Source organism: Carcharodon carcharias, chromosome 7 (genome assembly GCF_017639515.1).
Source record: "Carcharodon carcharias isolate sCarCar2 chromosome 7, sCarCar2.pri, whole genome shotgun sequence".
Lineage (NCBI taxonomy): Eukaryota > Metazoa > Chordata > Chondrichthyes > Lamniformes > Lamnidae > Carcharodon > Carcharodon carcharias.
In genome coordinates this window covers 154,902,656-154,927,947 of record NC_054473.1, presented here as the reverse complement: position 1 = coordinate 154,927,947, position 25,292 = coordinate 154,902,656, and the positions used below count along the sequence as shown (strand labels likewise).

The window sequence follows — 25,292 nt, the reverse complement described above, 5'->3', positions numbered from 1 at the left end:
CCCCATTCTCCTGCCTTCTCCCCATAACCTTTGATCCCCTTACCAATCAAGAACCTATCTATCTCGGTCTTAAATACATTCAGTGACCTGGCCTCCACAGCCTTCTGTGGCAATGAATTCTATAGATTCACCACTCTCTGGCTAAAGAAGTTTCTCCTCATCTCTGTTCTTTACTCTGAGGCTGTGACCTTGGGTCCTAGTCTCTCCTACTAATGGAAACATCTTCCCCATGTCCACTCCATTCAGGCCTTATAATATTCTGTTAGTTTCAATCAGATTCCCCCCTCATCCTTCTGAACTCCATTGAGTATAGACCCAGAATCCTCAAGCGTTCCTCATATGTTAAACCTTTCATTCCTGGGATCATTCTCGTGAACCTCTTCTGGACCCTCTCCAGGGCCAGCACATCCTTCCTGAGATACGGGGCCAAAATTGCTCACAATATTCTAAATGTGGTCTGACCAGAGCCTTATAAAGCCTCAGCAGCACATCCCTGGAAGGTTGCTTAGCGGCTTCTGCTGCAGACTGCACTGAAGAGCCTTCTCCTGTAAGAGAGATAGATCAATAAGGGGGTACTTGGGGAGCAGATTACTTGATGCATCACCCCTTTCGCAAGACTCATGTCTGGCATACATGAATGAACTCAGCATACTCTATGAAACCTTGCGCAATGATATGAAGCTTCTGAACATGAAGCTTGTTAAGGTTCCAATGTGTGAACTCTATTCACCAAACACATTGCATAGTTTCTAACCTCCTTTAAGCCAACTCTAGCCATCTCCTCTTATCAACCAGTTTGATACTTTTGCCATTTCATCAGAACGAGGCCTCCCTCCAATCTCATCACTACCGATACCCCTGGACACGTCAGGCTCCAGCAGGGCCAGCACTTGCCTTTCAAAAGGAGTCAGGACTTCCATGTTGGGATACCCCCACCTGTACAGGCTCGCTGTCAGGCTTTGTAAGCTCGCTTCTCCAGAAAAGATTTGACACGGAAATTTTGTCAACAATTTCAAACTATTACATGTCATGTCTTAATCCCATTATCAGATCAGCACATGCCCCACTGAAGCCTATGCCCTGGCATCATAAGGTAACCCTGCCAGCCACCAGCCATTTAACTAGATGATTGCTTGGAATGCACAATGGTATGGTCTAGGACAGCTGTGCCCTTGAACAGCTAATCTCAAATACCTACTACTTTCATTTGTAGGACTTGTATCACAGTGGACCAGTATTGCTCATACTAATACCACACCCACCCTTGCTGTCATTGAGCCTTTTGTGGCACTGGGACCAGGTCCTCCTCGCAACGTCAACACTGTTGTCCTCATGCTGTCATTGAGCCTTTTGTGGCACTGGGACCAGGTCCTCCTTGCAACGTCAACACTGTTGACCTCATCAGCCTCTCATGCAACAGGAGTCTGCCTGGGCTTTCTCCTCTTCCCAGCGCTCTGAATTAGCTGATCACATATATCTTCAGCTGCATGCGGGAGGGTACCAAGGGCTGCCTCACTGAATCTGTGGGAAAGCTTTACCCCTTTTGGAGCACCTCGCCCCATACTCCAATGATGCATTCACCTACACATGGAAATATATCATTAACATATAACTCCTCAATGTCTAGATATGGGAGACTTGCTGACTTATGAAAATTTGTGAAGATTGAGATGGTTGGCAGACATAAATTCAAATTAAAATAGACTTACCTGGATAGACTCCAAAACTCAGAAATCTTCATAGTACAGTTTCTCTTGTTCAAAAAGCATATGATGGGACACCTGACACTGACCCGTACCAGAGGACCTTTTAAAGAGCTGGCCGTGACCTTGTTCCGGGTCACGGCCTGCAGCCTATGAGACCAGGCATCCCACCCTCCAGCACACATTGGGTGGGATGCTAGTCTGTAACCTGCTCTTGCCACTGCTTGGTGGCAATTAACATATTATTGGGTGTGGACTACAGCGGGCCCGGAAGTCAGAAGCCTGCCAACTTCCGGGTGCGGAACCTGCTGTTGGAGTGGGGCCGTTTTATTCAGCCTGTGATGTGAAGAAATATAACAACATAGAAAATTATTTAATGATGGACCAGGGAATGGGGTGAATGGATGTTGCTTGGATTGGAGAAAGCTAGAAAGTGGTGTACCCCAGCAGCCGTGCTGTGGTCACTTTTGTTCTTGAAAAGTGTTCAAGTGCAAATGTGTATGCAAATGTTTTAAATTTGGGTGTAAGCAACCTAATATCAAAATTTGCTGATGACAAAAAGGAAGAGTTTGGCAAATAGCCAGTGAGGCACAGGTTTGTGGAATGGGCAGTCAGGTGGCAGGTGTAATTTAAAGCAAAGAAATATGACAATGCATTTTGGAAAGAAAACGAGGAATGGAAGTATCAGCTCAATGGAAAGATACTAAAAAGAGTGAAGGAACAGAGAGACGGGTTTGATAAATAACTTTTTGAATGTGCGAGGGATTGCTGATAAAACCATAGAAAAGGCCAATGGTAATTATAGGGTTTTCTCAATAAGTATTGCTTTGGTAAATAATTTTGCAGAATAGTTTACCATTTGAAGGTCTGATGCTATAACAATTTAATGTAACTGTTTATCTTATAGTCTGAATGAATCATAATGCATAAATTGGAAAAACAGAATTGGACATGGGAGATTGGATTGTGACAGATAAAGCATGCGTCGGAGTCCCAGAGATGTTTAGGAACTGACTGATTCTGGAACAAAGTTTCCATAAACTGCCAAATACAATGACAACAAATGAGCCTTTCATAAGCTACTACCATTCATCAAAAATAATACGGCTTCTCCTGACTTTCATGATATTAATATCAATGCCCCAGGATATGCCGTAGCTTGTTGATGATATTGTATTACAGGTGAGTATCAAATATGTAACATTCTGAAGTGAATGGACAAGTCCTCCTTACTAAAAATGGGGATAGTGCCAAAATTGGCAGAGCTGTCTCACAGTCTAATCAAGCAATGGCCTGACATAGTCATTCTCACGGAATCATATCTTACAGATAATGTCCCAGACACCACCATCACCATCCCTGGATATGTCCTGTCTCACCAGTAGGACAGACCCAGCAGAGGTCACAGCACATTGGTATACAGTCAGAAAGGAGCTGCCCTGGGAGTCCTCAACATTGACTCCGGACTCCATGAATTCTCATGGCATCAGGTCAAACATGGGTAAGGAAACCTCCTGTTGATTACCACGTACTGCCCTCCATCAGCTGATGAATCAGTACTCCTCCATGTTGAACACCACTTAGAGGAAGCACTGAGGATGGCAAGACTTCAATATCCATTACCAAGAGTGGCTCGGTAGCATCACTACTGACCTAGCTGGCCGAGTCCTAAATGACATAGCTGCCAGACTGGGTCTGTGGCAAGTGGTGAGGGAAACAACAAGGGAGAAAAACATACTTGATCTCATCCTCAGGAGCCTACCAGCCGCAGATGCATCTGTCCATGACAGTATTGGTAGGAGTGACCACCACACAGTTGCTGTGAAGACGAAGTCCCGCCTTCACAATGAGGATACCTTCCATTGTGCCAAACAGCATAAGCAGATGTGATTGACAGAGCTAAGTGATCTCACAACCAACGGATCAGCCCTAAGCTCTGCAGTCCTGCCACATCCAGTCGTGAATGGTAGTGGACAATAAAACAACTCACCGGAGGAGGATGCTCCACAAATATCCCCATCCTCAATGATGGAGGAGCCCAGCACATCAGTGCAAAAGATAAGGTTGAAGCATTTGCTACAATCTTCAGCCAGAAGTGTTGAGTGGATGATCCATCTCGGCCTCCTCCAGAGGTCCCCAGCACCACAGATGCTAGTCTTCAGCCAATTCGATTCACTCCACGTGATATCAAGAAACACTGGATACTGCAAACGCTGGAGGCACTGGATACTGCAAAGACTATGTGCCCTGACAATATTCCAGTAATAGTAGTGAAGACTTGTGCTCCAGAACTTGCTGCACCCCAAGCCAAGCTGTTCCAGTACAGCTCCAACACTGGCATCTACCCAGCTATGTGGAAATTTGCTCAGGTATGTCCTGTACACATAAAGGACAAATCTAACCCAGCCATTTACTGTCCCATCAGTCTGCTCTCGATCATCAGTAAAGTAATGGAAGGGGTCATCAACAGTGCTATCAAGCGGCACTTGCAAGCAATAACCTGCTCACTGAAGCCCAGTTTGCATTATTCCAGAGCCACTCAGCTCCTGACCTCATTACAGCCTTGGTTCAAACATGGACAAAAGAGCTGAACTCCCGAGGTGAGGTGAGAGTGACTGCTCTTGACATTTGACCGAATGCAGCATCAAGGAGCCCTAGCAAAACTGGAGCCTAAAGGAAGCAGGTGGGAAACTCTCCGTTGGTTGAAAGCATACCTAGCACAAAGGACGATGATTGTGGTTGTTGGAGGTCAATCATCTCAGCTCCAGGACATCCACAGCCTGACCATCTTCAGCTGATTCCTCAATGACCTTCCTTCCATCATAAGGTCAGAAGTGGGGATGTTCGCTGATGATTGCACAATGCTTGGCATCATTTGTGACTTCTCAGATACTGAAGCAGCCCATGTCCAAATGCAGCAAGACCTGGACGATATCCAGGGTTGGGCTGACAAGTGGCAAGTAACATTCATGCCACATAAGTGTCAGGCAATGACCATCTCCAACAAAAGAGAATCCAACCATTGCCCCTTGACGTTCAATGGCATTACCATCACTGAATCCCCACTGTCAACATCCTGGGGGTTACCATTGACTGGAAACTGAACTGGACCAGCCATATAAATAGTGTGGCTACAAGAGCAGATCAAAAGCTAGGAATTGTGCGACGAGTAACTCAACTCCTGACTCCCCAAAGCCTGTCCATCATGTACAAAGCACAAGTCAGGAGTGTGATGGAATACTCCCCACTTGCCTGGATGAGTGCAGCTCTCACAACATCCAAGAAGCTGGACACCATCCAGGAAAAAGCAGTTTGATTGGCACTACATCCGCAAACATTCACTCCCTACACCACAGATGCACAATAGCAGCAGTGTATACCATCAACAAGGCTCCTTCAACATCACCTTCCAAACCTCCGATCACTACCATCTAGAAGGACCAAGTGCAGCAAATAGGTGGGAGCACCACCACCTAGAAGTTCCCCTCCAAGTCACTCACCATTCTGACTTGGAAACATATCACCGTTCCTTCATTGTCGCTAATCAAAATCCTGGAACTCCCTCCCTAAAAGCACTGTGGGTGCACTTACACCCCATGGACTGCAGTGGTTCAAGAAGGCAGCTCACCACTTCCTTCTCAAGGGCAACTAGGGATGGGCAATAAATGCTGGCCCAGCCAGCGAAGCTTACATCCCATGAATGAATAAAAAAAGAACTAGTTTCTTAGATAAATATACCTTAGTTTACAAGGTTTTTATATTTCTTTGTATCCTAATGAGAGCTTGGACTTTATAACTGCAATTTTAATGTAATTTGCATCATTATGCTGTTAGTTGGCCTAATGATTGCAAAACGATTGAATATCAACCTCGTGTTTTGACCACTAATTCAGCTTGAAAAATGTAGAAAACATTGAACCTAATTCTTGGCAAAGACAGTCTTTATCTTAGCCTGTTTGTATTGTTTTGGTTTATTGCCCTATGTATTTTTACTTACAAGGGAAGGTGGTGGTGTAGTCAAATGTCATTTGACTAGTAATCCAGAGGCCCAGGCTAATGTCCTTTGGGCACAGGTTCAAATCCCACCATGGCAGCTGATGTAACTTAAATTCAATTAATAAATCTGGAATTACATCTTAGTCTCGGGAATGGTGACCACACAACCATTAGTGATTGTTGTAAGAACCCATCTGGTTCACTGATTTTCTTTAGGGAAGGAAATCTGCCATCCTTACCAGGTCTGGCCTCAATGTAACTTTAGACCCACAGCAGTGTGGTTGACTCTGAAATGGCCTGGCAAGGCACTCAGTTGTCACCATCACCCTCTAAAGGACAATTGGGCAGGGGCAGTAAATGCTGGCCAGCCAGTGGTGCCCACATCCCAAGAAGGAATTTTTAAAAAGCATTAAATATAAACATTTTGCACAATGTTTGTACTTAAAAGTATTGTGCACAATTTTGAGCACCGTACTGGAGAACAAAGACCTTTTCCTTTGCTCGCAAAGTCATTGATGAGTGTTCATAATTTTATATTATCACCGAAGAAAATGAGGAATGTTAGGAGAAATTTATTCAGGAAATATCTTATTCAAGCGTGAAGGGTGGAATTGTCCCAGTATCAGGTGGGGAAATCGGCGTGGGACCTGCCGATGGCAATGGCGGCTTTTTCTGCTGTATCATGCGCCACTTTGTTTAAAAAATTGAGAGACATTAGTTTTACGTCAGATCGCTGGTGGGGCATCCTTTGATTCCCCCATCCTTCCATGACCTCTGGCCTTCAATAAACTGGGCCATATTTACAGGCCACCTCTGCACAGAGTTAGCACTCTTCAAGGTATAGGGAGCTGCTGGGAACTGATGGCTGCCAAAGGGAAGAAACGTGCTGCCCCCAAACCTAACAATGCCTCCCTCGAGTGCCTGCTGGTTACACAGTGGAACCCCGCGATGCCCTCCACCCCGGCTCTGGCCAAAGAACCTCGTATAAGGTGACAAATCCAGCATGGGAGGCAGTGGCAGCAGTGGTCAGCGCCAATGGCTTTCGAAAGAGGACAGCCACCCAGTGCCAAAAGAGATTAATTTTCTCCTCTGTTCTGCCAAGGTAAGTCAGTCTTTCATCACTCTCAACTCACACAGTCACAAACCCATCACACATTCACAGGGGTCTCACTCACTGCCACCATTCACTCTCACATACACACCTACATCTGCCCTGCAGTTCGTGTCCTCATCCCGTCCATGGCACCACTCACCATCCACACATGTCAGGTATCCATCCCATCTGGCCTGTCAGGTGTCCTGCTTACATTCTCTCCATCTGTATCCATGCATACAACAGAAGGGAGAGGTCACAGACTGGTGGAGAAATGCCCAACATCAAGGTCTTTACGGACCAGAAAATAGAGCTATTTAGCTGGCCAGCGACAACGTGGACCATTCCTGTGCTGACGGTGAGATAGGCAGCGCTTAACCAAGTGAGGATCTAGCAATGCAACATCCACCAGACAACTATGCTGTGAGTGAGTTCCCCTGTTCCTCAGTCCCCTGCCATGCACTAATCATCCTTGTTTTCGCAGGCACATCTGGGAAGCAGCTGAGGGAGTCTACGAGCCAGTCCTCGACTCCAGTCCGGAGGACACCACGGAAGAGGAATCTGCAGACACCGAAATTGAAGACCCTTCGCAGTGCTCACTCACACCCTCCACCAGCAGAGAGACACACACACCTTAGTGGCACCTAGTTGTAAAGTAGCTTCGGGGTCGCACTCTGGTCAGCACATCGCACTGTGATCCACGGCAGGCAGAGGCAGGGTCTTGCCAGGTTGCCGGCACTTGGAGAACTGCTGAAGGCCAGAAGTCTGCGGAGTCTGAGTCAGATGAGGAGCCTTTGGTCTCAGTGATACCTCAGTTACTGGAGCTGCAAAGGTGAGCTCAGATGTCTGCTGCACCCCTCAGATGGCAAGACATGATGGAGGAGTCCATCCGCCTTCAGTCTGAGGCGATAGCGCCAGCATGCCAGTGCACCGAGGTCAACACTGTAGGATGGTGGCCACCATGGAGACCTTGGTCCAGGATATCAGCCCTGCATGCTATAGCAGCGCACTCCATCGCTGAGGCACTTGTAGGCATCCATCAGTGTCAAAACGAGACCGGGGTAGGACATCTCGAGCTCACTCCAGCTGCCCCTTCCTTTCAAGAAGTCAGCCAGGGGCCCTCAGTTACCCGTAGGGAGGAGGATCAACAGGTGCACACTGAAGTTGGCCACATCAGTCTTTCCTCTGTATATTAGCACTCTCCTTGCTTTTTCATGGTCCATATCCAGTCACCCAGGTGACTACAGGAGAGTCCGGCCAATCCGACCCCAGCAGCTTCAGCTCCACAGGCCAAGGAGGGTGCCACAGCAGGACCCTAAATGCAGGCCGAGGCCCTCTACGTCTCAGCCCTCCAGAGGATGCTTGCCAAGGTCTTCACAGACAACAGGGCGTGGCAGTCAGCAGGCTGCCTCCATCTCCGCTGTGGATGTTGGGGGAGCAGCAAGATGTAGCGGCAGGGTTAGAAAGGTCAAGAAGATGTAACTCTTTCGAGTACAAACACGTTTCCATCTGTTCCTATTCAGATGAAGTTACATTGTTTCATAGTTTGCCATTGTGAGATTTGAACTCTTGATCTTGGGGTTACAAATCCAGTACCATAACCACTTGGCTATTTAGGCCAAGCGCTCAAGAAGATGTAACTCTTTCGAGTACAAACCCGTTTCCATCTGTTTCAGATGAAGTTACATTGTTTCATAGTTTGCCATTGTGAGATTTGAACTCTTGATACTCTTTCGAGTACAAACCTGTTTCCATCTGTTTCAGATGAAGTCACATTGTTCCATAGTTTGCCATTGTGAGATTTGAACTCTTGATAATCTTTTAAATGAAAACCAAATCAACAAAATTGGGAAAAATCAGGCACAGCCCCTAATTCAGGTCAGCTGTAAAACCAAGAACAAAGTTTTAAAGGAAACTTAAAGATGTTTCCATCTGTTTCAGAGAAGTTACATTGTTTCATAGTTTGCCATTGTGAGATTTGAACTCTTGATCTTGGGGTTACAAGCCCAGTACCATAACCACTTGGCTATTTTGGCCAAGCCCATAGTTTTGCCATTGTGAGATTTGAACTCTTGATCTTGGGGTTACAAGCCCAGTACCATAACCACTTGGCTATTTAGGCCAAGCTCAAAATGGTGAGAGGCTTGATAGTTTTGCCATTGTGAGATTTGAACTCTTGATCTTGGGGTTACAAACCCAGTACCATAACCACTTGGCTATTTTGGCCAAGTGTTCAATAAGATGTAACTCTTTCGAGTACAAACACGTTTCCATCTGTTCCTATTCAGATGAAGTTACTTTGTTTCATAGTTTGCCACTGTGAGATTTGAACTCTTGATAATCTTTTAAATGAAAACCAAATCAACAAAATTGGGATAAATCAGGCACAGCCCCTAATTCAGGTCAGCTGTAAAACCAAGAAAAAAGTTTAAAGGAAACTTACAAACTTTAAATCAAAATGTGATTAAAGGGGTCAACAAAACACCCCAGTCCCCGCGGTGCCCACCGAGCACGGAAGGCCTCGAGAGTGCCAGCAGACACTGCGTGCTCTTCTCCAGGGACATCCGGCAGCGAACGTAGCCACGGAAGAGGGACAAACAATCGGGCGGGACTCCCCCGTCGATCGCCCACTGCCTGGACCTGTTAATGGCCAACTTGGCCAGGCCCAGGAGCAGGTTCACGAGGAGGTCCTCCTCCTTCCTGACCCCCTTCCGCACCGGGTGCCCATAGATCAGGAGCGTGGGGCTGAAGTGCAAACAAAACATCAATAAAAGGTTTTTCAAATAACTAAAAAGGGAGTGCAGCCTACAACACCCTATGTATACATGGTCCACGGACTCCACAAGACCGCAAACAGGGCATGTGTCCTGAGAGTCCGTGAACCTATGCATCCTCTTATTATAAGGGACTGCTGCACGCAACACCTTCCAACCCAGGTCCCAGATAGAAAGGGGGAGGACACCTCCGTAGAGGGCCTCCCATCGAGGGCCTCCGCCGCCGGACAGCAACAAGGCACGCCAGGGCGTGTCCGGTCGACGGACAAGGGCGAGAAAATGGAAGGTGTGCAGCAGCAGTCCATACAAAAAGCCCCTCTTTGCCATGCCAAAAGGCACAGAGGGCATGTCCCCGAGGCGGCTCATATTGCGGGGCACCAGCACCTGAGGGAGGGTTCGGGGCTTGGGGCCAATGTGGAATTCCGTCCGAACAGGGGAACGCTCAGACGGAAGACCACCGCGCACCTGGGCCACCTCAAGACCCAAAATACCGTCGGGTCCGAGCACGACCGTTCTCAGGTCTTGGATGGCATCGGCTGCGACCTGGACACTCACAGACGCGCATCGCGCCAACTCCTGCGGGAGCATCCAGCCCAGTCCTCCGCCACCCAGCACGTCCCCGATCCTGGTCACCCCTGCGGCCACAGCCCTCCTCTCCGCCAACCACTGAAAAGGACGGAGGGGCGGATTCCTGAGCAGCGGCTCTCTGACGATAGCCGCTACTCCTGACGGGGGAGAGCTGCGTCGCGAGGCGACCACTTTCCAGACTTTGATCAGGTCCTGGTAAAAGACGGGCAACGCCTGCAAGGAGCCACCGAGGCCCATCTGTTCTATAAACAGGAGCTGCACGTCATAATTCAAGCCGTGCACCTGACGGAAGAAATACATCATCAGGGCACACCATCTAAGAGGAGGCTCGACGTAGAGGTAACGCTGCAGCGTCTGAAGGCGGAAAGTCGCCACCTGTGTGCGTAGGCACACTAGCGCCTGACTACCCTCCCTATGCGGGAGACTCAGAACTTCAGCAGCGACCCAGTGCAATCTTTTGTCCCAGAAGAAGTCGACTATCAATTTCTGGATTCTTGTGACAAAGTCCGGGGGAGGGGTCAAAGTGACCAGTCGATACCACAACATGGCGGCGATCAGCTGGTTTATGACCAGAACTCGACCCCGGTAAGATAGCACTCGGAGCAGTCCTGTCCAGCGCCACAGGAGAGCGGTGACTTTCGTCTCCAGTTCCTGCCAGTTTGCCGGCCAGGATTCCTCAGCGGGGCAGAGATGGACCCCCAGGTAGAGGAGGCTGGTCCTGCTCCAGGTGAAAGGCCTGAGCTCCTCAGGTAGGGGATCCATTTGCCACTGACCAACCAGGATTCCAGAACATTTCTCCCAGTTGATCCTGGCAGAAGAAGCGGCAGAGTAGACCTCCTGGCACTCGCGCATCCTCCGCAGGTCAGCCGGGTCACTAAACATAAGGAGCACGTCATCGGCGTAAGCCGAAAGGACCACCCCGATGCCCGGCCCGCGCAGAACCAATCCCGACAATCTCCTCCGCAAGAGGCGCAGGAAAGGCTCCACGCAAATAGAATACAACTGGCCAGACAGGGGGCAGCCCTGACGTACCCCTCTCCCAAAGCGAAGGGGCGCCGTCAGGGACCCGTTAACTTTCACTAGACACTCCGCGGCAGTGTACAGAAGTCGGATCCGGGCGACAAAATGCGTCCCGAACCCGAACGCTCGCAGAGTTCCGAGTAAGTATCCGTGACCCATCCTGTCGAACACCTTCTCCTGATTGAGAGACAGGAAGGCGCTCGACAGACCAGCCCTCTGGGAATGGTGGATGATGTCCCGGACCAGATGGATGTCATCATAAATAGTTCGGTCCGGGACGGTTTAGGACTGGTCAGGGTGGATCATGTGGTCCAGCACGGTGCCGAGCCGAGAAGACATGGCTCGGGTGAAGATTTTGTAGTCCGTGCTGAGGAGGGAGACCGGGCGCCAGTTTTTCAGAAGGCGGAGATCCCCCTTCTTCGGCAGCAGGGCAATCACGGCCCTGCGCCACGAAAGGGGCATCTCCCCGGTAGCAATGCTCTCCCCCAGGACCCCCGCGAAGTCGCTCCCCAAGACGTCCCAGAACGCCCTGAAGAACTCCACGGTCAGCCCGTCTAGTCCCAGGGTTTTGCCCCTAGAAAAACCGTCGAGTGCAGCGGTCAGCTCCCCCAGACTTATAGGGGAGTCGAGTTTTTCGGCGCACTCCGGGCCGACCTGCGGCAGGTCCTCCCACAAAACTCTGCAAGCTTCCTCACTGGACAGATCCGGAGAGAACAGGGCAGTGTAGTAATCTCGGGCGATGGCCCTGATGCCCTCCGGGTCCGAGACAAGGGATCCGTCGTCGGCCAGCAGCGTAAGGAGCTGCTTATGGACCCCGTGCCTTTTTTCCAGCGAGTAGAAGAAGGGGGAGCCGCGGTCCATTTCCTTAAGGAAACAGATCCGCGACCTCACGAACGTGCCCCGAGACCCGACCAGTTGCATGTCCTGCAGCACGCCCTTCTTCTCATTGTACACCGACCGCAGGGCCGGGTCCGCGTCGGGCTGACGGAGACGTGCCTCCAGGTCGAGCACCTCCTTCTCCAACTCCTCGACCCTGGATTTGCATCTCTTTGTCGACCCCTTCGCGTACTCTTGACAGAAAACTCGGATGTGAGTCTTGCCCACGTCCCACCATAGCCTCAAGGAGGGGAAGCCTCCCCGCTTCCTTCTCCAGCCGGCCCAGAAGCGACGGAACGAGTCCAGGAACCGCTGGTCTTCCAACAACAGGTTATTAAAATGCCAGTACGCGGACCCCGGCCGAGCGCAGAACGAAGTGAGCTCCGCCCACACCAGACGGTGGTCCGTGCACGGAACCTGCTGTATAGAAGCAGCCGGAACGCAGGACACGTACGCCTTTGAAACGTAAAGGCAGTCGAGTCTGGACGCTCCGACTCCAGGTGACACAAAGGTAAACACGCTGGAGTCAGGATGGAGATTTCGCCAGACGTCCACTAAGTCGAAGGACCTGACCAGGTCCCGCAACTTACTCACACCTCGCGTGCAGTGCAGGGTACCGTGACGGTCCCGGAACCCGAGGGTGCAATTGAAATACCCCCCCCGAGGACGACGCACTCGCCAGCGTCGATGGAGCCGAGATGAGTGGACACTTCTTCAAAGAAGCTCGCTTGCTGCTGTATGCCCAGGGGAGCGTACACATTCACAAAGTGAAGCACCGCCCTCCCCAGACGCACAGTCAGGTGCAGCAACCGGCCTGGCACCGGCTCCTTGACCCCCAAGATCTCCGGCTGAAAATGCGAGGCCAACAAGATAGCCACCCCGCCCGAATTGGAGGCTAGGTGACTCATGTAGACCCCACCCTTGCCACTCCAGGAGCCAAGTGGCTTCGTCTCCCGGAACGGTATGGGTTTCTTGCAGGAAGCACAACGCATACTTCCCGTCCCTGAGGACCGAGAAGTTCTGGAACCTGCGCTGTGCGCCCCTGCTGCCGTGGATGTTGAGGCTGGCTATAGTCGTCTTCATTGTCAAAGGTACATCAAACCTTCACCGTAAGTAATAAAAAAAGAAGAGGACTTTTTAGTCCTTCCTCTCCTTCAGGAGCCCAGCGAGAAAAGTTTGGACCCTCCGCCGCGCGTTCCTGTCCAACTCGGGAGACTTGAGAGCCTTGCGAGTGGACCAGAACACCAGCGGAAACGAATGCCACCGGTCCAAGGCCAACTGAACCCTGTCTCGGCGACCGCGGTGCCCCGTCAGAAAGTCCCGGAGTTCCCTTGGGAGGATGAGGGGGGAGTCAGTGGAGGGCACCAGGGGATCCACCGCCTCGCTTGAGAGCGACTCTGCGTAATCCCCAACGCTCACCACCGACACCCCGTCCTCCTCCGGGTCGTCGCCTCCAGCTTCCGACCCCTCCCCCGCATTGAGTACGGGGGCTGATTCGGAGCTGCCAGCTGGCTCTATCTGTGCCTCGATCCCACCCCCAGGATCAAGGCCAGAGGAGTCCTCTCTGGTCTCCTCTAAAATTTTTGGGCCAGAGGGCAGCGGCAGTTCTGATGCCCACTCTCCTCCCGGCACCGGGTCGTCCGGGGAGCTCAGGACAAGCTCCTGACCTAAACATAGGACGCCCGGTGTCAAGGTTTGGGAGGGAGCGGGAAGGCCCTCCTTTTCGCCGCCACCCAATGACCCGTTAACATTTTTTAAAATTTCAAAGCTGCAGTCCCCCGACGAGCCAGAAGGTACCTCGGGGGTATTAAGTGCACTGGAGTCGGACACCACCTCAAGGGAGGTACCCTCAGTGACCCCCGAGGGGCCCTGTTCAGGGGACTGCAGCAGACTGGTAGGGGGAACAGTGGTAGGGGTAGGGGTTTCGGGTTCCCCCAGAGGGCAGGGCGAGGTTTTACTGGGTGGAGACGCCACCACCTCTTCATCAGGGGAAGGGACACACCCAACTCCTTCAGTTTGGGCGTCGCCCACTTACTCCTCCGAAGCATGACGTCTCTTCCGGGTCAGGCTGGGGGCTAGGGAGACCTCCATTTCCGAGGCCCCCTCCTCCTTGTCCAGCCCTCCCGGACCCTCCACCCTCTGGGTTTTCGATGTTTGTTTCCCCGGCTCGGGGTCCCGCGTCTTTTCCCCGCCGGCCCCGGGAGCACGCGCAGGGACGACGCCAGGCCCAGCACTTGGCGCCTTAGCGCCCACGGACCCGGGAGCACACGCGGATACGACGCTGAAGCCGGATGATGTTTTTTCCCCCGAGCCGGTTTTTCCAGGTGTTTGGGGCGTTTCAGGGGCCGCCTCCAAATTTCGGGTCTTCCTCCGCACCTTCTTACGGCGCGGGGGCTCTCCCCCCGCCTCACCAGCAGCCGAGATGGCAGCTGCTGCCGGGGTCGCTTCCCCTTGTGGGGAGGGAGATGGAGTGGTGGCGGGGGGAGGAGGGGCGGTGCCAGCCACGGCCGCTTGGGTGGGGCTCATGGCCTTGGAGGCGGGGCAGTTCTTTCTTACGTGCCCCGCCTCCTTACAGGCATGGCACTGCACGCCCTCCGCGGTCCAGAAGACCCGATAGGCGGTCCCCTCAAAATTAACCGAGAAGGCCCCCTCCAGGCACTCCTCCCGGGCCAAGCGGACGAAAACCTGGCGCCGGAAGGAGTACACGTGGCAGAGGGCCGAGTCTTTGAAGCCGAGCGGGACTGGCGCAACCCCCGACCTGACCTCCCCCAGCTTATTAAGGTGGGGGAGGAGGAGCTCACATGGTAAAAAGGGCGGGACATTTGAAATAACAATCCTCTGGGCAGTGGCCTCAAGGGGATCCACCGCCAGAAAAGTCCCGCCCACAGTGAGCCCCTTCTGCAGGGCGAATTGCACCGCCCGCTCGGACCTCAAGAAAAACACAGCCTTTCCATACATTTTTGAGGCAGCTACTATGGCTGAGGGGCCGACAACCCCAGCCATAGCCTTCACGCATGCCTCAATAGTCATCTCAGGGTGAGCGTAGCATTTTACCCTGAGGGCCCTGGTGAGGAGACGGAAAGGCGACAGGGCAGCAGGAGCCGCCGAAGCAGCCACCCCCGCATAGGTCTTTATTGAAGGCCCTGCCACCGGTGACAAGGCTGCCTCCACATTGGCCCCCGAGGGCCCGGCCACAGGAGATGTCGAAGTGGCCTTTGGGCCAGAGCCGCGCCCACCCCGAGAAGGATTGGCCATTGTATTCTTTTTTTCTCTCAATATATTTGTAAAGTCCCTCTCTATGGAGGGGAGGGGGGGAGAGAGGTAGAGATAACCTCCCGCCTTTTTGACAGTAAGGGAGAAGAGGGAGAGGAATAAAGAACAGGGAGGCACAGGAGGGAAAAGAGCAAGTTCAGGCTCAGGTGGGTGTCCCTGGTTCTTGAAAACTCTGTTGGGTGGGGGGGCCTGTTGATCTTCAGGCAGGGGGAGGCGATGTCTTCGCCAGCTCTTTCTGGCTACTGGGAAAGGGCTGGGGGGGGTGGGAAAGAAAGATGATTTAAACCACACCCCTCCCTTCCTTCCCCAACCCCTTTTCAGTCTTCCTGCCTCCCCCTACAAAACACAGTTCTCCAAAGCCCCCACCTTCCTCAAAAATAGAGTCCAGACACCCACCTACGAAGTTGTTATTAAAGTCAGTTTCGGCCTCCTGGCCTTCCTGCCCTGTAGTCGCAAAAGATGTTGCACTTTCACTTTCTCTCCCTCTCTCTCCTTCGGCCCCACACGGGCAGGGGCCCCACACTGGCAGGTCCAGCAGCAGCAGCAGCAAACACCCTCGAGTGCAGGAGCAGCAGCAGCAGCAGCAAACACCCTCAAGTGCAGGGGCAGCAGCAGCACACAGCAGAAGGAACCCCAAAGGCAGCAGCAGAAACAGTTGAAACACTGAGGAGCAGCACCACCAACACCAACACACCTTCTCTACTCTTGATAATCTTTTAAATGAAAACCAAATCAACAAAATTGGGATAAATCAGGCACAGCCCCTAATTCAGGTCAGCTGTAAAACCAAGAACAAAGTGTAAAGGAAACTTACAAACTTTAAATCAAAATGTGATTAAAGGGGTCAACAAAACACCCCAGTCCCCGCGGTGCCCACCGAGCACGGAAGGCCTTGAGAGTGCCAGCAGACACCGCGTGCTCCTTCTCCAGGGACATCCGGCAGCGAACGTAGCCACGGAAGAGGGACAAACAATCGGGCGGGACTCCCCCGTCGATCGCCCGCTGCCTGGACCTGTTAATGGCCAACTTGGCCAGGCCCAGGAGCAGGTTCACGAGGAGGTCCTTCTCCTTCCCGACCCCCTTCCGCACCGGGTGCCCATAGATCAGGAGCGTGGGGCTGAAGTGCAAACAAAACATCAATAAAAGGTTTTTCAAATAACTAAAAAGGGAGTGCAGTCTACAACACCCTACGTATATATGGTCCACGGACTCCACAAGACCGCAAAAAGGGCACGTGTCCTGAGAGTCCGTGAACCAATGCATCCTCTTATTATTAGGGACTGCTGCATGCAACACCCTCCAACCCAGGTCCCCGATAGAAAGGGGGAGGACACCTCCGTAGAGGGCCTCCCATCGGGAGCCTCCGCCGCCGGACGGCAAAAAGGCACGCCAGGGCGTGTCCGGTCGACGGACAAGGGCGAGAAAATGGAAGGTGTGCAGCAGCAGTCCATACAAAAAGCCCCTCTTTGCCATGCCAAAAGGCACAGAGGGCATGTCCCCGAGGCGGCTCATATTGCGGGGCACCAGCACCCGAGGGAGGGTTCGGGGCTTGGGGCCAATGTGGAATTCTGTCCGAACAGGGGAACGCTCAGACGGATGACCACCGCGCACCTGGGCCACCTCAAGACCCAAAATAACGTCGGGTCCGAGCACGACCGTTCTCAGGTCTTGGATGGCATCGGCTGCGACCTGGACACTCACAGACGCGCATCGCGCCAACTCCTGCGGGAGCATCCAGCCCAGTCCTCCGCCACCCAGCACGTCCCCGATCCTGGTCACCCCTGCGGCCACAGCCCTCCTCTCCGCCAACCACTGAAAAGGACGGAGGGGCGGATTCCTGAGCAGCGGCTCTCTGACGATAGCCACTACTCCTGAAGGGGGAGAGCTGCGTCGCGAGGCAACCACTTTCCAGACTTTGATCAGGTCCTGGTAAAAGACGGGCAACGCCTGCAAGGAGCCACCGAGGCCCATCTGTTCTATAAACAGGAGCTGCACGTCATAATTCAGGCCGTGCACCTGACGGAAGAAATACGTCATCAGGGCACACCATCTAGGAGGAGGCTCGACGTAGAGGTATCGCTGCAGGGTCTGAAGGTGGAAAGTCGCCACCTGTGTGCGTAGGCACACTAGCGCCTGACCACCCTCCCTAAGCGGGAGACTCAGAACCTCGGCAGCGACCCAGTGCAATCTTTTGTCCCAGAAGAAGTCGACTAACAATCTCTGGATTCTTGTGACAAAGTCCGGGGGAGGGGTCAAAGTGACCAGCCGATACCACAACATGGCGGCGATCAGCTGGTTTATGACCAGAACTCGACCCCGGTAAGATAGCACTCGGAGCAGTCCTGTCCAGCGCCGCAGGCGAGCGGTGACTTTCGTCTCCAGTTCCTGCCAGTTTGCCGGCCAGGATTCCTCAGCGGGGCAGAGATGGACCCCCAGGTAGAGGAGGCTGGTCCTGCTCCAGATGAAAGGCCTGAGCTCCTCGGGTAGGGGATCCGTCTGCCACTGACCGACCAGGAGTCCAGAACATTTCTCCCAGTTGATCCTGGCAGAAGAAGCGGCAGAGTAGACCTCCTGGCACTCGCGCATCCTCCGCAGGTCAGCCGGGTCACTAAACATAAGGGGCACGTCATCGGCATAAGCCGAAAGGACCACCCCGATGCCCGGCCCGCGCAGAACCAATCCCGACAACCTCCTCAGCAAGAGGCGCAGGAAAGGCTCCACGCAAATAGAATACAACTGGCCAGACAGGGGGCAGCCCTGACGTACCCCTCTCCCAAAGCGAAGGGGCGCCGTCAGGGACCCGTTAACCTTCACTAGACACTCCGCGGCGGTGTACAGAAGTCGGATCCGGGCGACAAAATGCGTCCCGAACCTGAAAGCTCGCAGAGTTCCGAGTAAGTATTCGTGATCCACCCTGTCGAACACCTTCTCCTCATCGAGAGACAGGAAGGCACTCGACAGACCAGCCCTCTGGGAATGGTGGATGATGTCCCGGACCAGATGGATGTTATCATAAATGGTTTGGTCCGGGACGGTGTAGGACTGGTCAAGGTGGATCATGTGGTCCAGCACGGTGCCGAGCCGAGAAGACATGGCTTGAGCGAAGATTTTGTAGTCCGTACTGAGGAGGGAGACCGGGCGCCAGTTTTTCAGAAGGCGGAGATCCCCTTTCTTCGGCAGCAGGGCAAGCACGGCCCTGCGCCACGAAAGGGGCATCTCCCCGGTAGCAATGCTCTCCCCCAGGACCCCCGCGAAGTCGCTCCCCAAGACGTCCCAGAATGCCCTGAAGAACTCCACGGTCAGCCCGTCTAGTCCCGGGGTTTTGCCCCTAGGAAGTTACATTGTTTCATAGTTTGCCATTGTGCGATTTGAACTCCTGATCTTGGGGTTACAAACCCAGTACCATAACCACTTGGCTATTTAGGCCAAGCCAAAATGAGCCTAGGTTGGTTCCAGCCGAGTCAGTGATCAATGTAACTCTTTTGAGTACAAACCCGTTACCATCTGTTTCGGATGAAGTTACATTGTTTCATAGTTTGCCAGTGTGAGATTTGAATTCTGGATCTTAGGGTTACAAACCCAGTACCATAACCACTTGGCTATTTAGGCCAAGCTTCAAGAAGATGTAACTCTTTCGAGTACAAACCCGTTTCCATCTGTTTCAGATGAAGTTACATTGTTTCATAGTTTGCCATTGTGAGATTTGAACTCTTGATCTTGGGGTCACAAACCCAGTACCATAACCACTTGGCTATTTAGGCCAAGCAAAATATCACCATGTTCAATGTAACTCTTTCGAGTACAAATCCATTTCCATCTGTTTCAGATGAAGTTACATTGTTTCATAGTTTGCCATTGTGAGATTTGAATTCTGGATCTTAGGGTTACAAACCCAGTACCATAACCACTTGGCTATTTAGGCCAAGCTTCAAGAAGATGTAACTCTCTTTTGAGTACAAACCCATTTCCATCTGTTTCAGATGAAGTTACATTGTTAGATTTGAACTCTTGATACTCTCACCTCCAAAGGCTGTGGAAGTTACATTGTTTTATAGTTTGCCATTGTGAGATTTGAACTCTTGATTTTGGGGTTACAAACCCAGTACCATAACCACTTGGCTATTTAGGCCAAGCTTCAAGAAGATGTAACTCTTTCGAGTACAAACCCGTTTCCATCTGTTTCAGATGAAGTTACATTGTTTCATAGTTTGCCATTGTGAGATTTGAACTCTTGATCTTGGGGTCACAAACCCAGTACCATAACCACTTGGCTATTTAGGCCAAGCTTCAAGAAGATGTAACTCTTTCGAGTACAAACCCGTTTCCATCTGTTTCAGATGTTGTTTCATAGTTTGCCATTGTGAGATTTGAACTCTTGATTTTGGGGTTACAAACCCAGTACCATAACCACTTGGCTATTTAGGCCAAGCTTCAAGAAGATGTAACTCTTTCGAGTACAAACCCGTTTCCATCTGTTTCAGATGAAGTTACATTGTTTCATAGTTTGCCATTGTGAGATTTGAACTCTTGATCTTGGGGTCACAAACCCAGTACCATAACCACTTGGCTATTTAGGCCAAGCTTCAAGAAGATGTAACTCTTTCGAGTACAAACCCATTTCCATCTGTTTCAGATGAAGTTACATTGTTTCATAGTTTGCCATTGTGAGATTTGAACTCTTGATCTTGGGGTTACAAACCCAGTACCATAACCACTTGGCTATTTAGGCCAAGCTTCAAGAAGATGTAACTCTTTCGAGTACAAACCCGTTTCCATCTGTTTCAGATGTTGTTTCATAGTTTGCCATTGTGAGATTTGAACTCTTGATTTTGGGGTTACAAACCCAGTACCATAACCACTTGGCTATTTAGGCCAAGCTTCAAGAAGATGTAACTCTTTCGAGTACAAACCCGTTTCCATCTGTTTCAGATGAAGTTACATTGTTTCATAGTTTGCCATTGTGAGATTTGAACTCTTGATCTTGGGGTCACAAACCCAGTACCATAACCACTTGGCTATTTAGGCCAAGCTTCAAGAAGATGTAACTCTTTCGCGTACAAACACGTTTCCATCTGTTTCCAGATGAAATTACATTGTTTCATAGTTTGCCATTGTGAGATTTGAACTCTTGATCTTGGGGTTACAAACCCAGTACCATAACCACTTGGCTATTTAGGCCAAGCTTGCCATTGTGAGATTTGAACTCTTGATCTTGGGGTTACAAACCCAGTACCATAACCACTTGGCTATTTAGGCCAAGCTTCAAGAAGATGTAACTCTTTCGAGTACAAACCCGTTTCCATCTGTTTCAGATGTTGTTTCATAGTTTGCCATTGTGAGATTTGAACTCTTGATCTTGGGGTCACAAACCCAGTACCATAACCACTTGGCTATTTAGGCCAAGCTTCAAGAAGATGTAACTCTTTCGAGTACAAACCCATTTCCATCTGTTTCAGATGAAGTTACATTGTTTCATAGTTTGCCATTGTGAGATTTGAACTCTTGATCTTGGGGTTACAAACCCAGTACCATAACCACTTGGCTATTTAGGCCAAGCTTCAAGAAGATGTAACTCTTTCGAGTACAAACCCGTTTCCATCTGTTTCAGATGTTGTTTCATAGTTTGCCATTGTGAGATTTGAACTCTTGATTTTGGGGTTACAAACCCAGTACCATAACCACTTGGCTATTTAGGCCAAGCTTCAAGAAGATGTAACTCTTTCGAGTACAAACCCGTTTCCATCTGTTTCAGATGAAGTTACATTGTTTCATAGTTTGCCATTGTGAGATTTGAACTCTTGATCTTGGGGTCACAAACCCAGTACCATAACCACTTGGCTATTTAGGCCAAGCTTCAAGAAGATGTAGTTGCATAATGTGGGCACAGGTGTTAATCACTTGTACTTAATGTTGACCATGTAAATATGCTCCCAAAATGTCTCCTTGTCTATGGCTCCTTGTTAGGATAAGTAGTGTTCGTGTCAATCAGATGTGAAACCTTGCTTTCTGCACAAAGTGAAAGCTTGTGTCATAGTCCAGAGCCTCTCCCCTGTGCAGTGTGTTACCTTTTGAGCACAGAGATTGACTGGCTTCAAGGCCACTCTCCAGATTTGTGATGCCTGCACCTCCATGTGGCGTTTGTTTGTTGCAAAAATCTCATACCCAAGCATCACTGGGCTCCATGATATTCTCTGTGTGCTCTCAAAACCTTAGACACGGGGCTAACCCCACTCCCCCATCTCATCACCATTCCTGACAGGTGAAGGCGTGATGCAGAAGGGAACAGGTGATGAAGCCTGCCAAAGGATCAAGTTGTCTAAATGTTCATGTGCCCGCTGCATCTCAGCAGCGTCTCCATGATATGAGCCTCTTCACAGAGCATATGTGCGCTGCCCTCAGCCAGACAGGTGTCAGATGTTCCCAGATGCAATGTGGAGATCTCAGGAGTGTCATCACTGCATCTTGTCATCATCCTCCTGGAATCCTATGGCACTGAGGGCTTCACGAGCATGCCTGCCTCATCTGGCCAGTGCAATGGCCTCATCGCCTTCCCTGACTTCATCACTCTTATCCCTTTTGGCTTCCTCCTCATCAGAGGAGACATGCAGCTTTTGCCTCTCCTCATCGTCCAGATCTTCCCTCCTTTGCATCGCTAGATTGTGTAACAGGTAGCAAGCCACTATAAAACATGCCGCTCTCTGGGGAGTGTACTAGAGTGCTTCGCCTGATTTGTCCAGGTACTGGAATCTCATTTTCAGGATGCCAATGGTGTGCTCTACCAAACTCCAGGTTGCAGGATGAGCCTCGTTGTACCTTCTCTCACCTGGAGTCAGAGGCCGCACAGGGACGTCATCAGCCACGTTCTTTGTAGGACAGAGCCCTTGTCCCCACGGATCCAGCCCTGCATCCTGTGTGGTCCCTGGAAGATGTCAGGGATCTGAGACTTGCTGAGGATGTATGGGTCATGGACGCTACTGGGCTATTTTGCACACACCTGCATGATCTGTTTGTTATGGCCATAGACCAGCTGAACATTGAGAGAGTGGAAGCCTTTGCGATTCACATAACGGACTGCTTGTTTGCCAAGGTGACTTAAGGGCCACGTGAGTGCATTCAATGCATCCTACGCCTGTGGGAATCCAGAAATTACAGCAAATTACAGCACTCATGCTTCCTGGCTTGCCTGATCTCTGACAAAGTTGTTTGCCTTGGCAAAATGGGAGCCTGAACACATTTGTGGTGGAGGCTTGTGGGATCCCGCAAAGGTCCACAGCGGAGCCCTGGAAATACTGTGCCGTACCTGGAGTACTGTGCACAGATTTGCTCCCCTTAGTTGAGGAAGGATGTAGTTGCACTTGGAGGTGGTTCACAGGAGGTTCACTAGATTGATTCCAGAGATGCGGGGCTTGTCTTATGAAGAGAGATTGTGCAGTTTAGGCCTATACTCGCTAGAGTTTAGGAGGATGAGGGGAGATCTAGTTGAGGCATATGCCCTTGTGGGGCATTCTAGAATGAGAGGCTAAGGGGTGGTAGATTTAAATCAGAGATGAGGAGGAATTACTTTTCTCAAAGGGTTGTGAATCTGTGAAATTCACTACCTCAGAGTGCAGTGGATGCCAGGATGCTGAATAAATTTAAGGAGGAGATAGACAGATTTTTAATTAGTAACAGGTTATGGGGAGAGGGCAGGAAATTGGGAGAGAGGGCAGGAAATTGGAGTTGAGGCCGAAATGAGATCTGCCATAATGGTATTGAATGGTGGGGCAGGCTCGAGGGGCTGAATTGCCTACTCCTGCTCCTAGTTCTTAAGTTCCTAATGGTAAAGCCCCAGGATGTTGATGGTGAGAGATTTTGGCCTGGTAATGGTATTGAATGCCAAGGGGAGGTGGTTATACTCTCTCTGTTGGAGATGATCATTACCTGGCACTTATGTGGTGCACATGTTACTTGCCACTTGCCTGAAAGTTGTCCAGGTCTTGCTGCATGTGGGCATGGATTCTTTCATTACCTGAGGAATTGTGAATGGAGCTGAATGCTGTGCAATCATCAGCAAAGAACCCCACTTATGACCTTGTGGAGGGAAGGTGATGCAGCTGAAGATAGTTCAGCCCTGGATGGTGCCCTGAGGAATTCCTGCTGTAATATCCTGAGAGTGAAACAATTGGCCTCTAACAACCACAGCCGTCTTCTCTACTAGGTATAACTCAAGCCACTGGAGAATTTTCCCGATGACCTGCATTGCCTTCGGTTTTACCAGGGCTCGTTCTTAGAGCTCTTTGATGTCACTCTCGATAGAATGCTGCCTTAATGTCAAGAGCAGCGAATCTCATCCAGACTCCTTCCAGATTGCTCTTCCATACCAAGTTATTTGATACCTTTAAGCCCTTCCAGTATGAGCAATACCTTCAGATGAAGCATACTGCAATGCCTTGCATAAGTTCCCTTGGAACTTTCCTTCCACTTTCAAACAGCCTCTGACAGATGCATCTCTACCCTATGTACCGTACTCACTTCCATAACCTAGGACGGAAGCAAAAATCTGAAGGGTCCCCAGAACAAGTCTTAGGGTAACCACCACCTTCCATCCCCGCGCCCCCTCCCCCAACACCCTTTTCTGCCAAATGCTGCACTAAATCCTTTTTTAAAAAAAAAAATCAGCATCTGAAGCAGAGGGAATTATACAACAGTGGGATCAGTAAAGAGGTGGTGTTCATACAGCGTGCTGTATGACCTCTTTCTATGCCGCAAGATTTTGCGGAACCAACTTTGGAATCTGCACTCATTTAATTCTGGCCTCTTGAACTCCCCTAGTTTTAATTGCTCCACCATTGAAGGCTGTGCCTTCAGTCCTTGGGTCTTAAACTCTTGGAATTCGCTCCCTAAACCACTCTACCTCTCTTTCCTTCTTTATGATGCTCCTTAAAACTTACCTTTTAGACTAAGCTTTTGGCCATCTGCCATAAGATTGCATTTACGTGGCTGTGTCTATTTCAGTGTCTAATACTTTATAATTCTCCTGTGAAGTATCTTTACACTAAAGGTGCTATATAAATACAAGTTGTTGATGGTGATGATGATTATTATTAAGAAATTCTTCCAGAGGAAGAAATCCTGCAGTACAAATAGGATATGACTTCTGCCTTCATTTAATGAATTCCGTTTTAATGAGGATGTTGTTGGAGTGCCATGTCAATGCATTGCATATAAAGAATTGTAAAGATACATGTCCATTTCACCCTGTCAGGGCCAATTACAGGGAGAAGAAACCTGAAACAAAATGTATATGCATCTCTAAAATTACTACCCACTTGATAAGTAGTTTTCAGAAACATAGGGTTAGAAGAAATAACCTGATGCCATGAATAATCAAGAAATCATAACATGACAATGTATATCTTTACCCAAAATGTAGTTAATTATGTGTACCTACAGGACGCAGCAGTTGATTTCTTTAACTTTGATCCCACCTGCATGATTCCACCCTGTTCTGATTACTGGACATACCCTGGTTCTCTGACTGCGCCACCTCTAACTGAATGTGTCACCTGGATTATTATGAAGGACCCCATCGAAGTTAGTATTGAACAGGTAACATTTTTAACTACTTAATTACAACTTTTATGTGCTCCTAAGACATTGTAAAAGGCTATGCTACGGCCACAATTGGAGTAATGTGTGCAGTTTTGGGCACCTCATTATAGAAAGGACATTAAACATAAGGGTGGAAACTGAATAGCATTGGCATGCTAGTTTGAACTAGACACAGGGAACGATCTCTGTGCCCGAAGATAGGGCCTTGAGAATTGAAAGAAGTTGACCCTCAGACCTCATCTAAATATTAAGATTGGGTGGACAGCAGCAGCTTGCCTCATGGAAGCAAGCAATATTGGACTGCCTGCCCTCTGATAAGTTCTGGAGGGGGTGGGTGGCAATTGTGGCTGGCAGTGACCATTGGAAGTACATAGACTT

General features: G+C 50.2%; 1 protein-coding gene across 4 annotated transcripts in view; it reads left to right on the top strand.

Moving 5' to 3' along the window:
• Positions 1-25,292, top strand: part of ca5a (carbonic anhydrase Va) — an 82,357-nt gene that overhangs the window by 43,402 nt on the left and 13,663 nt on the right. For 2 of the 4 annotated variants that reach the window (XM_041192234.1, XM_041192233.1), the window contains one exon: positions 24,756-24,911. The exons of 1 other annotated variant lie outside the window; for it this stretch is intronic. In XM_041192234.1, coding sequence (XP_041048168.1) covers positions 24,756-24,911 — 156 coding nt within the window. The remainder of the gene's footprint in view (positions 1-24,755; positions 24,912-25,292) is intronic. One more of the 4 variants, XM_041192235.1, reaches the window with a different exon arrangement.